General features: G+C 40.7%; 1 protein-coding gene across 4 annotated transcripts in view; it reads left to right on the forward strand.

Annotated features, from left to right (window-relative positions):
- LOC123983624 (CDP-diacylglycerol--glycerol-3-phosphate 3-phosphatidyltransferase, mitochondrial) overlaps positions 1-15915 on the forward strand; it is a 28660-nt gene that overhangs the window by 5911 nt on the left and 6834 nt on the right. For all 4 annotated transcript variants that reach the window (XR_006828240.1, XR_006828239.1, XM_046069918.1 and 1 more), the window contains exons 2-8: positions 4055-4265; positions 5715-5792; positions 8457-8556; positions 8674-8863; positions 11018-11196; positions 13061-13242; positions 14502-14793. Coding sequence is in view for 2 of the 4 variants with exons in the window: in XM_046069918.1 (XP_045925874.1) it covers positions 4055-4265; positions 5715-5792; positions 8457-8556; positions 8674-8863; positions 11018-11196; positions 13061-13242; positions 14502-14793 (1232 nt within the window). In the remaining 2 variants the exon portion in view is untranslated. The remainder of the gene's footprint in view (positions 1-4054; positions 4266-5714; positions 5793-8456; positions 8557-8673; positions 8864-11017; positions 11197-13060; positions 13243-14501; positions 14794-15915) is intronic.

A 15915-nucleotide genomic window follows, 5' to 3' on the forward strand; every position in this document is an offset into this window, starting at 1 on the left:
AAGAGTGGACTGCAGCTGGAGTCGGTGCTTCAAGAACCACCACGCACAGACGTATGCAAGACATGGGTTTCAGCTGTCGCATTCCTTGTGTCAAGCCACTCTTGAACAAGACATAGCGTCAGAAGCATCTCGCCCAGGCTAAAGACAAAAAGGACTGGACTGCTGCTGAGTGGTCCAAAGTTATGTTCTCTGATGAAAGTAAACTTTGTTTTTCCTTTGGGAATCAAGGTCCCAGAGTTTTGAGGAAGAGAGGAGAGGCACAGAATCCACGTTGCTTGAAGTCCAGTGTAAAGTTTCCACAGTCAGTGATGGTTTGGGGTGCCATGTCATCTGCTGGTGTTGGTCCACTGTGTTTTCTGAGGTCCAAGGTCAATGCAGCCGTCTACCAGGACGTTTTAGAGCACTTCATGCTTCCTGCTGCAGATTTCATTTTCCAACAGGACTCAGCACCTGCACACAGTGCCAAAGCTACCAGTACCTGGTTTAAGGACCATGGTATCCCTGTTCTTAATTGGCCAGCAAACTCGCCTGACCTTAGCCCTATAGAAAATCTATGGGGTATTGTGAAGAGGAAGATGCGTTACGCCAGACCCAACAATGCAGAAGAGCTGAAGGCCACTATCAGAGCAACCTGGGCTCTCATAACACCTGAGCAGTGCCACAGACTGATCGACTCCATGCCACGCCGCATTGCTGCAGTAATTCAGGCAAAAGGAGCTCCAACTTAGTATTGAGTGCTCTACATGCTCATACTTTTCATGTTCATACTTTTCAGTTGGCCAACATTTCTAAAAATCCTTTTTTTTGTATTGGTCTTAAGTAATATTCTAATTTTTGGAGATACTGAATTTGGGATTTTCATTAGTTTTCTGTTTTAATTATCACAATTAAATGAAATAAACATTTGAAATATATTAGTCTGTGTGTAATGAATGAATATAATATCCAAGTTTCACTTTTTGAAGGGAATTACTGAAATAAATCAACTTTGTGATGATATTCTAATTATATGACCAGCACCTGTAGTGTCTTGCTTTTAATATTTACAATATGATTGTACTAATATTGCTCGGATCTTACATCTTAAGAGCGGCGAGAGAAGATGATAACCAACTTTTCCAGTTTGCTGAATTAATCTAGGTCAGTTGAGATGAATGAGGATGTACGCAAGGCAATCACGAGAGTTCCCAGACAGGCAATTTTTTTATTCTGAGGAATTATGAGGAAGACTTGACAACATTTTTTCCCCCCTATCACATGCTTCAAATCATGAGGGATGTGGCGTAGTCACACACCAAACTAAATAGCTCCTCTATTCATTGGAGATACTAGCTTGAGCCTCGTATTATTAAATTAACCTCTTAACATCATTAAATCATCTCAGCTACTATCATGAAACCGCTCGTAATGTGCTACACTGCTGGAACAGAGTGTGCAGCATTTAAAAAACTTCCTTCTGTCTTCACACCTTTTTGGGGATTAACATATCTACCTTGACTTTGCTTTTTTTCCACTGTAGCTTGAGGTAATAGTTTATTTTATATTGGTCCCCTAAAGTAATGAAACACAGAGCTGGAGCAGAGGTCACAGTGTTCCTTATCTCTTGTCGCACTCTCTTTATCTTTTCACATTACATAAGCATACTAGCAAGATTGGCGTACTCCTTTTTTATTGTGTTTGTCATATAATTATGTTTATTATTCTATTTTGATTTTAAATGTTTGTTTATATATTCTGTGTGTGTAGCGTGAACTTTCATTGAGCCGTCCTGTGTTGTAGAATGATAAATAAATGTACCTTGAACCTTGATTTTTGCACTGCTGTAAAATACAGATAATTCAGCTTAAGCTGTATAGATATGAGGAAGTTGTCTTTCATGCTACAGTTATTTTATCATAGTACTCTTAGAGGAATTTGTGTGTTTATGATAGGACTCAAATTTCAAACAACTGGGAAATCCCACCCTCTCTGTGTTTGCTATAACTCAGTCAGCATTGTGGCTTTGGAAAAAAGCCTTGAGCTGTGTCTTCTGTTTTTAATGTGACTTTTGTTTCCTCGGACTTCATGTAGACAGTTTTTGTGGGACAAATCCAAACCAAAACGTAAAGTGTGTGTGTGTGTGTGTGCGTGTGCGTGTGTGTGTGTGTGTAGGATGAAATTTGATCATAACTGAAGGAATTTAGTAGAATGACTTTTGACAATCAGCTTCTGCGGGTCACAGACATGTCTGAGGTTGACACTCCACCCTGTCTTTATTTAATGTGGTTGCATTGTCAGGACAAATTGTGAGCTTGTATGGCAAACACAAAAGGGCTGTGGTGTGCTGGGGTGAATTTCTGGACACTGACAAACGAAAACCAGACACACAGTTAAATATTCTTGTGGATCTGTGCGCTTAAAGATGAAACAATTTAAATTAGTTTCCTTCATCAAACATTTTCTGATAGTAAACTGACTTATCTTTGGTTTTTGGACTGTTGGTCGAACAAAGACATCACCTTGTGCTGGTGAAATTAAGATTACATGAATCGATGATGAAAATAAGCTGTAGTTGCAGCCCTAGTTTAAATGCACTTAAAAATCCCAACCAACGTTTTGGCCGGTGTCACGCCCGACCGCACACCTTCCCTGTCATGTTATGTGTTTGAATCTAGTTCACTTTGGCCAACAATTACTGTGCAGTATTTTGGTGTGTTCAAAGTGCTGGTGGGAAGCTCTGATGTGTGTCTGCTGACGGCAGCAAGACAAAACGTGATATTTAAAAAACTGTTTCCCTGTGATAGTGCAAACTGACTCGTTTTATCGTCCATTAATCAGAAAGTCGGTGGTTCGATCCCCAGCCCCTCCAGGCTGTATGTCAGCGTGTCCCTGGGAAAGACACTGAACCCCAAATTGCTCACCGTGTGTGTGTGTGTGTGTGTGTGTGTGTGTGTGCATGATTAGAGGCGCTTTGAGTGGTTGGAGGACGTGATAGGCGCTATATAATACAGTCCATTTACCATTAGTCTCCTCAGGCAAACTGGAAGCACGATTCATTTTCCATTGTAGAGTCCTGCAACTTCTCAAGAATTCATTATTCTGGAAATGTTTGAATCAACCCACACTTTCAGCTGAATTTCCATGCAGACTTTAAAAAAAAAAAAAGAAATACAAATAGTAAAAATACATTTCTATTTGCACTAATCCATTATCTATAAGGGGAACATTGGCATAATCTCTTACACTTTCTTATCCGTCTGGACTTGGTTTGACCTGATAGTGAGTAAGTAACTTCAATCCTAGGACAGAATTAAGGGAGAACAATAAAAAGCTGGTGACAAAGGCCAAAACAAGTTTGCGTATTAATTTATATTTTTTACTATGCAGCCTATCATGATATGGTAGATGTATGGAAAATTTATCACATTGATGAAATTCGAAGTTCAATCTTCTCTTTGGAAACAGCAGTCGACACAACAATATCACGCTGAATAGTTGTTATGTGCCGTCCACTTTCAGAGCTATCTGCTCTGTATTCTGAGGTGTAGTGCAATAAAAACATTACCTGCATTTTTAGAATGATGAATGATAAAATAATAAGAGGGCCATTTTACCCTTTGTTGCTTGGGTTTGCTGCTTGTGACATCTGACGTGTGATATGATTGAAAGCTCCACAACAGCTATTAAACGTACGTTCTGATTTAGTTGTTGAGTCGACCTGAAGGAAAGTGCCATGAAAAAAGGAATAATGTACAATTCATAAATCTGTGCAAACGTTTTTGTGGTGGAAGACAGTGTGACATGATCGAAAGCTCCAGTTACTAAAGGACCTTGTAGTGAGATCGTAACATAAGACAAACCCCTTCACACATGTAAAACTAAACAAATTTTGTTAGTTTTGTAAAATGATAACAAGCGATCACGATAACATCAGATTATTGCCCAGCGCTCGCCAGTTTTTCCAGTGTCCTGTAATAAACATGTAAATACACTTGCACATTAGAGAAAACTATTGTAAAATGTTCAGTTGAACCAACATAAAAACAAGTTCATGCCATGTCCACGTTTCCCCCAGGTCCTCGGTGCTGCTACTAGCCCCCCTCCTGGCTGAAGCCGACCCGGCCCCCCGACGTGTCTCCAGGCCCACCGGGTCAGCTGGGGCTCAGGGCACAGATGGCCTCTGCACCCGCTTCCAATGGATGGCAGAGCATGTACCTGCCTTCAGGGTGCCAGGAACCCACATCCACATCCTCACCTCACCTGATCAGTTCTACCAGGCCATGAAGGTCAGTGTCACTGTGAAAATAAGCATTTTCTGATGTTCCTGCTGGCATGTATAATGACAGATGGATGACAAAGAAACTATCTGACTGTTTTGAGTTGACAGGAGTAAATTGTTCAGCTCTAAACTGACTTGTCTCCTCTACATATGTGTTCCACCTAATCCTCGTTAAATAAATCTGCTTGAAATTTTGCCTTTACAAAATGTTAACACAATTCTGAAAATATGCCACCCTGCACATTTAAGTAAAGAAAGGGGCACATTTACAATTAGAATTAAAACTGACTACTGGATGTTCTTTTAGATTTTTTTCTTTTTATTTCTTGACATAGTCCCACACCTGCTGCGTGTCATTGGATTCCTTTTATGTTTAGCCTATTCAGACGTTCCAGGAACAAAAAAACAGGAATTTGCTGCAGTTAATGTGCTGCCAGGCAGGAGTTCCCTCATGGAAAGCCATTGTTTCGCTTTAGACATACAAGAAATGGGCTTCTTAATGCTAATTTGATTTTTATGAACTTTTTGACCCCTGATATATTTACATTTTTGTATATAATGAGGTCTAAAAATACTACATATTTCACCTTTTAATGCTCATGTGGGTCATGATGAGTTAATGTTATGTTATGTAAGTAAGTTCATGTAACAGGGGTGTGTGAATGGGTGTGATTCACAAAAGCATTTTGTTGTTTATTGTCACTTCCCCATAACATTGAATGCTGGGAAGGCTCTAGAAGGTCATGGAGTTAATTTAGTGCCAGCACAAATTGAATCTGAATTTAATAGTTTTGATTTTGAAAAACACACACGTATAGCACCCTTACCAAAAGGAAATTAATTTATGTGATTAATTTCCTTTTACACTAATTTTAGTGGTGGAATCTAAGTACATTTACTCAAGAAATGTACTTAAGTGCAATTGAGGTACTTGAGTATTTCCAGGATGTTGTTTATGTTCTGTGGAACATTATTTCTTTTTAAATGTAATTTTTCAATCCTGTGAGCACCATAACCTAAATTTCCTTCACCTCTATGTTTTGAGATGGAGGCAGAAATCTCAGAGGGATATCTAAAAACCAAAAATTCTCTTGTTAAATAATCTACCTCTGTCCTAGATACAACTAGAGATGTGACTAGATTTGTGTGATTAACAGGTCTCTCTGGACATTTTGACTTCCAGAAAGTACCTGTCATTTCACAAAAAGGACATTTTTCTTACTCAGTTTTTTTTCACAGTTTGCTTTTTATTTTCTGAAAACAGTATTTTTTTATTTGCTAGTTTGGTGGGTGCTCTGGTGGCTCCAAGAATCGGGTGAATTTTCTTGTGCAGACTGAATGTCTGTGCACATGACTGGCAGGAAATGTAGCATTTATCATTTCTTAGTATCAGACATTTGTGAGATTCCATTAAATCACTGTTGTTTGTTTGTTTCTGTTTTTCATTTCACTTCAGGCACGAATCAAGACAGCAAAGAGGCGAGTGGTGATGGCCTCGTTGTATCTGGGAACAGGTCAGCTGGAGCAGGAACTGGTGAGAAAAGTGGTCTGTGTGTGGGAAGCAAACCTTTTTTTTACGACATCGGATGGCATTGTTCTCACCTGCCCAAAACTAAACACAGGCGCGTGCCAAATAACTGGTCAGAGATGCCAGAAAATGTGAGTCAGTCGCGTTCCAAGAGAACCGCGGTGTGGTTTGTTCAGAATGAAAATGTACTACAGGCTAACTACAAGGAATGACCCCAAAATGCAAGGGTTTGTGGGAATAAGGAGACCAATCTTGGCATGTGATAGCCTGCTGTTCTTCATGCTTGGAAAGCCTAGCATAACAACATTAACCCAAAGCAAACCACAGTCTGGACTGATGCTCATATTCTGCTGTTTTTCGTGTGTTTTTTTTTTGTTTTTTTTTGGGCAGCAGAGAGGGTGAATTACAGAAAAAGGCACAGACAAGTCAAACATGCTGTATTACAGTTAAAAGCATTTGAATCAGCTTTGATTGCTGCCAACTCTGTAACCTCACAGGATGATGGATTACTAGAAATGTTGAGTCAATAAGGTGCAGTGAGTCCATATGAGTTTTATTTTTAAGCCAAAGTTTGCTTGTAATTGGACACAATAAACTCAATACAAAAATGTGAGTACGGTTTGTGGTTTACACTGAAGAATGCAAACTGCAGGAGTGATTTCACCATAAAGTAGGGACGCCTAAATTAAATAAATTTTACCGAACAATTACATTGACATGTCGGCAGTGTGGAAGTATTTTAAAGTGTCGGAGAAAGACGCAAAACCTGCTGTTTGCAGACACTGTTCTGCTGAATTGTCTCCTAGCACATCCACTCCATCTATGGCTGACTTCTTAGAAAAGGCAACAAATGGTCTCACCCTCTTTGAGTGTTTCTGTCAGTTGTTTCTAAGAAGGCGATTAAGCTAGCTGCACCTAAATTTGGAGTGCACAAGTATTCGAGCCTTTATGGTAAATCCACCGAAACAGATCAGTGCGAGCTGACAGGCAGGTTAGCGACTTTATCCTGTCATTTTCCCTCTTTCCAAAGACAAGTGTTGCAGTATGAGAGTCCTACCTGAAGAGAGGCTGGGAAGTCTTCATGTTACCTGATACGGGAACCACATACAACATTATTTATCATATTTGGTGGGACTCCAACTCATGGTCACATTTCTCTCCAGAGCAGAGCTGGAAGCGTTGGTGGTGGTGATGTCCCCACAGAGCTCTCCACTGGAAAGAAGCAATGTTTTACTGGCATGTAAGCAGGCACTCTGGGGTGACTTATAATGAATGGGCACTAGATGCACAGTTTAGCCGAAGTAAAACAGTTTTGATATCAGGTGGGGGAACAAATGCCAAGCACGCCGCAAATAAAGATGGTATGCTCTATGCTCGTGGTGCCCTCTGAAGAGCTGCCATTTCCTCTTTGTGCAGAAAGGAGTTAGTCATGCTTTTCCCACACTCAGTAAACACATAATAAAAGCCTGTGTTTGCTGCCAGTTACTCAATAATCTGTTACTTTGTTTTGCAGCTCCATCTTGGAACGCTCAAGTGTAACTGTGCTTTCAGACCAAAAGCGAAGCGAGCGTTCGGGCGGTGAGTTTACATGCAAAGAAGCGATTTCCTGTCGAGCGGCGTGAAGCAGGGATTAAATTTGCGTTTGGTCTGAAAGCACCATAAGAGCAACATGGACATAACTATTGTGCTGTCCCACTTTGTGTGTGTCTTTTAAAGAACATATTATGCTGAAAAGTGACCATCAGTGTCACCGGCTGAGAAAAAAAAATAGGAATACACACCTTAGTTTGTGGTTTGCTGAACAATTGCATGAAGTGACAAATGAAAATGTGGTAACAGGCAACATTTTGTCATAGTGACAGTGAAAGTTTTCTGCCGGAGTGAAAAGAGCGGAGCAGCTAGAAGCTGTAGCTCATTTGCTGATGTTCTTTAGTTTGTCTAGAATCTTGATTTCTTTCAAATTAAGATAAAATAAGTAGGGCAGAAACTAATTGACTATTATCATTATTGAATAATAGTTGAAATTGATTGAAAACGGCCCAGGGTGACTCTTAGATGTCTTGTTCTGTCCGACCAACAGTCCAAAATCCAAAGATATTCAATTTACAATGAAATTAACGTAGAAAAGATTAAAGGGTTATTAATTGTTGCTGCTTAATTTTCTGTTGATCAACTAATCAATGGATCGTTTCAGCTCTTCAGATGTACTTTAATTTGACAGACAGATTTGACACCTTGATTTCAGTACACCATGTGAATAGATTAGAATTCATTGTAATTTGGAACTTGTATTTGGATTAATTGCATTAGTGTTTATGTGTGTGTTTATCTGTTCGGGGACTGCAGATGTAAATTAGCCAACTTTGTGCAATGGATGTTTGCCTGTCTGTCAGATGGAAGTGATGGAACTAATTTTACATATCATTCAGTCTGTTGACAGGTGGTGGGGGGCTCTGAGGCTATATTGGCTGCTACTAGCACAGGCGGTCAAGTTTCATTGTGGTTAATGTAGAGGTCAGATTCTGAGAAGGAAGAGGAATATGTGAATAAAAAAGATCTCTGGTTCTGTTGCATCGATTTTGATCCTTCAAACTATCATGAGTGCTAAATTGGTGTATTTCTCTTTCAGTCATGTTTTGATTGTCCTCTGCTTTCTTTGTTTTTCTTAAGGTGGACTGTATGGAGGAAGCTCTGCAGCGTTCACAGGAAAACAATCACGCTCCTGACCTAAAAGTCTCAATATTGCTGGACTACACACGCGGCTCACGAGGTTGTTGACATTTCCCATGAGATCTCTTAATTGCAGGGTTAGCAGGGAGCACCACGCTCATCCTCCTGAATGTAATTTGTTTGCTTATATTTTTACTTATTTATTTTTTATGTGCAGGACAGATTAACTCGAGGACCATGCTGCTACCGCTGTTGCAGCGCTTCACCTCTCAGATGCGGGTGTCTCTCTACCACACTCCGGACCTGAGGGGGCTGCTGCGGCTGCTCGTCCCTCAGCGCTTCAATGAGACCATCGGAGTACAGCACATCAAAGTCTACCTGTTTGATGACAGCATTATCATCAGTGGGTATGTTGATTCCTTGACAACACCCATTGCGTCAATATAACTGTTCTCACACTCTCACACTGAGTTTGCTTGTTTGACTTAAGTCATCTCTCCTTCTCACGCCTGTCTGTTGTCACCTTTGGTTAGGCTTGTTTTAGTGTTTACCACCATTGCTAGGAAATGTTTTCGGTGCACACCATTGCTCCAGTGGCAATGAGCATAGTGATGGATTGTGCTGGCTGTTTCCCCTCCGTTTCAGTTCAGCACACACAATTGCACATGCTTCTGACACTGACCTGAAGCGACGGCTTACGGGGAAAGTAAACAAAAATACCACGTGCACTAAACAATAGAGACTAGTGTACATGTACCTTATTGGCCTAAATAGAATACGACATTCCTTTTGCAAAACCTGATTTTGAAAAAGGAGATTTTAACACACTTTCACACTGGTTATTAATGTTTCCCTCATCTCTGAAACCTTTTCTCCCGTAATAATATCATTAAAGCAGAACATAAATCCCACAGTAGTGTAGCTTGTCTGTCAGTCTTGGAAGCGATCAGAATTATTTTGTGGCTGTCAGAATTTTTCAAGCTCCGCATGATCTCTGACAGGGTTCATTCTCAGTTGCTTGACAGATGATTCACTCTGTTTCTACAGTGGAGAAGTTCGGAGACACTTTGGACTCATTTTATGTAACCGTTATATTGAATGGATAACCTTGCTTGTCCATAACAACAATAAAAATAATAATAGGCTACGAATCAAGTACTATGGTTTCAACAATTGGCATTTTATGCAAGGGACCGAATGAAGTACTCTATTGGTATCGGTATCACTTTAATGGTACTGGTTTTGGTACTGGTATCGTAAATTCTTTTATGAAAGACCACCCCCAGAAAAAGAAAAAAAAATACATGGCAATTTGGTATTTAAATGTCTTTTTATGGCTTAATTCAAATGGAGGGATTGTACTGTCTGCCAAAACTGAAGATTTCAATCAAAAGGTGAAATTAACAGGTTGCACACACCCTAACAGACAATTGTTTAACATGAGTAATTTTGCCTACACTTCCTGCTGCTGTTTTGACAGTCAGCTGTCAGGCATCCAAGGTCATACCTGCTGCCTAATGTGCTACCTAAACTCCGTTTAAACTGGTTTCCCTGGTAAGTAACGGGCTGTTCACTGGAAGGGCCAGATGGAGAGCAGCGTGTATGGGCAGGTGGAGCCTGAAGGGAGCATGGCCACTTGTACAAGGGGAAAAAAAACAAATAAAAAGGCACCTCCATTGCTGCCTTTCCAGGAAAAGAAAATCCTACAGCATCAAGACAAGCATCAGTTATTGCTGACAAACTCACTGACACCCTGCAGCAGCAACAACCTAAAACTTAAAATATGTGAAATGTTAAGTAAATGTATCTGACACATTCATTTAGGCCACTGTAAGTCACGAGCTATTTAGTCCAAATACTGAGGCTGTTAAGTTCATCAAGTTAAAATGTTGACATGATGTGAAAGTTTAACTGCGAGATTCTTCAACTGACTTGAGGAAGTCAGCTAGATAATTTCTCTGGAAAAGAGTCACCGCTCCACTACACCACTACAAAAGAACACATTCAGGACTTATTAACCAGAGAAGAATCTTTTCATTTTAGTCGTTACACAGTTAATGATAATTAACTACAGATTTAATCTGAAAATTACATTACATTTATTCATTTAGCTGATGCTCTTATCCAAAGCGACTTACAATTGCTATTTATGTCAGATGTTGCACGCCTCTGGAGCAACTAGGGGTTAAGTGTCTTGCTCAGGGACACAGTGGTGGACGTGTCACAGTTGGGAATTGAACCCAGGTCTCTCACACCAAAAGCATGTGTCTTATCCACTGCTCCATCACCCCCCCAAAGGAGAAGCCTGCTGCCTATCGGTATGTTTTCCCTTGCTCTTTGCTAATAAAAAGAGTGAAGACAGATGAAAGGTTTGATAAGAGATTCGTTAGCATTTGAGCTTAAGTAATTTGGTAACCAGGAACCAGGTCCAAAATGGACCCAACTGTTGTCCCTTCATCCCTCTTTTTCCTCTTGCCTTCCCCTTGCCAAAACACCTCTGTGCTCTCTCTCTCTCTCTCTGTTCCCCGGTTTCTTAAAAGCGGTCTTCTCTCATTTTTCAGGGCCAACCTGAGCGACTCGTACTTCACCAACAGACAAGACCGCTATGTGCTGCTGGAGAACTGCAGCGAGCTCGCCGACTTTTTCTCCGACCTGGTGGAAGCCGTGGGCGACGTTTCCCTGCAGCTTCAGCCTGATGACTCTGTCAGCATGCTGGAGGGCATGGTGCACCCGTACAAAGGTAGAAACCAAACACTTGACTGTGTGTGTGCATGTTTACACTTATAACGTGTTTTGACTCTGTTTGACACTTCATGCTCAGTGGCAGCATCCCGGTTTTCAGCAAGAGGGGCCGATGGATTTTGCTAATGGAGCTTGAAAGCTTAGGCAAGCGAATAGATGATGGTCATAGTGTGTGAGTGTGTGTGTGTGTGGGTGTGTGTTTGTGAGTACAATGAGAAAGATGGAGAGAGCTCTTGCGGTTGGCTAGCCATGCAGCCGGATCTGAAATTGTCAGGATTTTCTACACACACACACACACACACACACACACACACACACACACACACACACACACACACACACACACACACACGTACACGTACTGTTTGTCCGTAACTGGAGCACAGAATGCCAGGATGTTAGTTTGAGGGGTGAATGACATCATGTCTGCAGGACTGGACAGCCGCTGTAACGAACACCAGGAATAGAGTTGTGGTGTCATAGTGGTGTTGCTGGAAGACGATACGCGGCGGGAACAGTTACTCAGAAACAAGCCGATGGTGAAATTCTAATGAAAGACATTAATAAGAATAACAGAGGAGATCTGTAACTGATATCCAACGAAGCATCCTAATAACAGACGAGGTGGAGTGAACTGATAATATACCACATAATACTGTTGCTGTGCAGATACCTGCAGTTTAAAGGACCGGTTCACCCAAATTACTCAAATATGTTCTCACTCACTTCTAGTGGACTGAGAGTCCCTTTCATTCAATCAGCCTGACATTGTGTACACCATTTCATGTTGCGAGACGGGTATTTTGTTTAATTTTGGATTAACCAATTAGTAATGAGTGACGCGTATTGCCTTCAAAAAAATGTTGCTTTAATGGTTCGGTGTGTAAGTTTTAGTGGCATCTAATTTAGAGGGTTGCAAATTGCAACCAACTACTCAAGTCTCCGCAACTTGGCGACTTCCATGTACCCCGGTGTATGTAGACAGAAATGGCTCATTCTAAGATAATAAAAACATAATGGTTCATCATATAAGGTCTTTATACACCGCTGAAAACATAGTTATATGTGTATTATTTAGCATTTCTTTCAATAGATCTTCCTAAATATTACACACTGGACCTTTTAAGAAATGTTGTTTCTATGGGCTTCCTTTTGAGTGGGGACCTTTTTTGTTGCATGTCGTCATAAACACGAACAGTCCAGCAGTCAAATTTGTGAAAAATACGGTAAAGTCCCAATGAAAGCAGCCCAATGCGACAACAAGTGTGTCCCATTTATTTTCCAGATAGTGCAGGACTCTCCAGCTGGGTGAAAATTTTGTTTATTTTATTCAAATTATGGTGAAATTTATCCGAAACTAGACTCCCTTGTGATTTCTGAAAAAGTGGTGTCGTGTGGGACAAGAGATTTAGTGGAGAAGAATGACGTCATGTAAATTGTGGTAGAAAGTGCAGGTTGCTTAATCACACAATGTTTGCGAGCTACTCACTAGCCTTTGAGCACAAGTTATTACTTTCCAGTGTCTTCTGTGTTGTGTGGGGGCGAAAATTTTGTTCGCTGTCTGTCTAAACACATCTTTAAATTGATGGTTAAACTATTATGAGGTGTCCTCATGTACAATTCGGCCATTTGCCACCCAATCAGAACCAAGCATTTTCCAAAATAACAACTCTTCAGCTTAGGTTGTATTTTTATTTCATCCTACTCTCTGCTTCATGCTCTTAAGTGGCTGTAAATTCTCTCAAACACATAGAGAGCCCGGAGCACTGTGACCCAGAGGGGACAGGTTGACCCATCTCCCGCTGCACCCACTTAGCTTTATCTGTGTATATACTCACATTTTACATCTCCGTGGCAACCAGGCAACAGGCAGGACTTCTCGGCGGTGGCGAGGAATCGCATCATGGAGGTTGTAAACGCAGCCCACGTGAGGCAGCGGCTGATGAACGGGTCGGAGGACGAGGGGGAGGAGGAGGACACCTGGGTGTTTCCTCTGGTTCAGATGAAACCTCTGGGGATCCAGGTGGACGAGCAGGTCACACAGGTGAGGCCCCCCCCCCCCCCAAATGACAGAGACCTCTTCTGATCCGTCACGTTTGAAACCAAAATTTGTGCTTTGTTGAAGTTGACCTTTTGCTCGCTAACTTGTTCCTTAATAACAAGTAATAAATCTCATTAGATGAGGTCCTTTGTTGTCATCAAGGGATGTTTGGAACATGTGACTAATAAACTGCCATGTGACTAATTAACCATGATAAATATTTGAACTTGATTCAGTTTTATTAGTCACATATTCTGGGAACGAATGCAATAAAATGATCAGAGCAATAACGTAATTCAGTAAAACAGCAGCACACACTGTGGTCTTAAAGTACCATAAAAAGTTTAATCAGCAGCATCTCCGCGTATATTTAACATTTTCAGTTTCACAAAGGGAAGACTTGTTGCAGGACTATCCATCATTGGTTGCTTGGTAACTGATGGTGATGCGGCTGTTCACAAACACAGCCCGTCTGCAGGTTAACTTCTTGTTGTGCACATATCAGACTCATCTAAAAAATGGATCAGTTTAATCTGATTTTAATCTGGATTTTTTTTCCACATGCACCCAAATGTTGTTTCAGTAAGAAGAAGATGACCGATTAAAGTTTACAATAAACAAGGTTTTCTTGCGTCAGACATTTTCCTGTAATAAATTTAAAAAGATATCTAGAGATGAAAAGAAAATGAGCTGTGTCATGCACCAGAAAACAGATGACTATAAAGTTGTTTCACTAGCTGGACTTATTTTCTCGCTGATGTTTTTAACGATGAGAATAACCAGATTTAAGTATGTGTATAAAAAGAAAGAAGTAAACAGACAAAATTTATTTTTGACTATAATTCCTGACTATATGAATCTCAAAATATACAAAATTTGCAAAAATAAACCTCACATAATTAAACTGAATAGCTCCATCAACCAGTAACCTCTAACCAGAAGTTCAACTAGTAAATCAGACCAAACTCCAGTCAAGAAATCAGAATTTTAAATAGTGTTTACAGTAATTAAAAAAGACTTGAGCAAACATGAGGAAGGAAATATTATGCACTGCTGCATTAATCAGCATGTTATCCTATTACATTTATTGTTATCAAGATGAATGTGATAAGCTCAATAGTGACCTCTATGTAATAAAACACTAATATCCAGCGTAGTTTATAGCATAGCAACCAGTTCTACTTGTTCTATTTTGTACCAGGAATTAGAAACACGTCTGCAACTCATCTTTCCTCACTCTCCGTTTCTTGTTAAACCTCAAGCGCCTGCTGACAGACGCCGGGCCAGACTCCACTGTGTTTCTAACATCGGGTTACTTCAACCTGACCCGGGCGTACATGCGGCTGGTGCTCGGGGCCGGAGCCAGCTACCGCATCCTAACCGCCTCCCCCGAGGTCAACGGGTTCTTCGGCGCCAAGGGTGTCGCCGGAGCGATCCCTGCAGCTTACATCCACATCGCCAAACAGTTTTACAACCAGGTGTGCCGGCTGGGCCAGCAGGAGAGAGTACACCTGCACGAGTACCACAGATCAAAGTGGACCTTCCACGCAAAAGGTGGGAAAAACAACAGCACTCACCACCATTCCCACTATGGCTGCAACTAACGATTGTATTCTTCTTATTAGTTTGTCAAATTATTGTTTAGTGAATAGTAAAAATACGCCCTATCACCATTTCCCAGAGCCCAACAAGATCTTAAAATTACTTGTTTTGTCGGAACAATAGTACAAAATCTAAAGAAAGCATTGACAATATAAGCATCAACCACACCAGGAATGTTTAGATCATCTTGATTTATTAGTTCAGTCATACAGATGAATCTGTGAATGATCAGCAGGTGTGTGCTTATAAATCTGCTTGTGATGGTCAATGATTAAATTCAAATCATGTGACAAAAACATCTACATTTCTGAACACATCATCTGTATGTATGGAAAGCACCACACATCCATATGCATGTAATAGTTTTTACTTTTGAGAAGTAGGAAACTGAGGATATTTGGCAGGCGGGGCGTTTTGTTTTGCCTTAATCAGCAGTGATTATCAGTCAGCACAGAGGCTGTGGTTGTGGCTGCTGAAGCCATTAACTTAAAGTTTTTGAGGACAATTAAAGAAAGAGTAGATTGTATGAGTTTTCTTGTAATTGGACAACCTGTACTGCTGCAACAGTCTCTTCCTTGACGCTGTTTTTCAGGGATGTGGCTGGCTGTGCAGAAAGATGACGTCGACATTCTTAATAACGCAGACAAAACTACGATTTATCAACAGCGTCTCCGATGGGTTGAAACAGCCGTCGATAAGCACAACAGCACCTAATCTATACAAATGTCAGAAGAAATATAGGGACGATTCAGAGGTCTAAACTGAATTAATATACCGGTTTATCTCCTTGGTGTTTTGACTTGTGTGCTTAGAGGTGCTTGAGGGGGATCCCCTAAGAAAAGAGGAATCATTTATTTTCATTATAATTCCATCCATAATTAACACAAGGATAGAACGTGTGACTATTTTGGTCATACTCGTTCTGTAATAAAACATCTATAAGCAAAAATCCTATCAGATGGGCGACCCTGGGACAAAATCTTAGCAAATGGAACTCCGTGGTCTAATTTTAGGGGCCCTTGATGTGAAAAAGTTTGAAAACCACTGTTTAGTCTCTGTAATTACCAAAAAAGA

Source organism: Micropterus dolomieu, linkage group LG14 (assembly GCF_021292245.1).
Source record: "Micropterus dolomieu isolate WLL.071019.BEF.003 ecotype Adirondacks linkage group LG14, ASM2129224v1, whole genome shotgun sequence".
NCBI lineage: Eukaryota > Metazoa > Chordata > Actinopteri > Centrarchiformes > Centrarchidae > Micropterus > Micropterus dolomieu.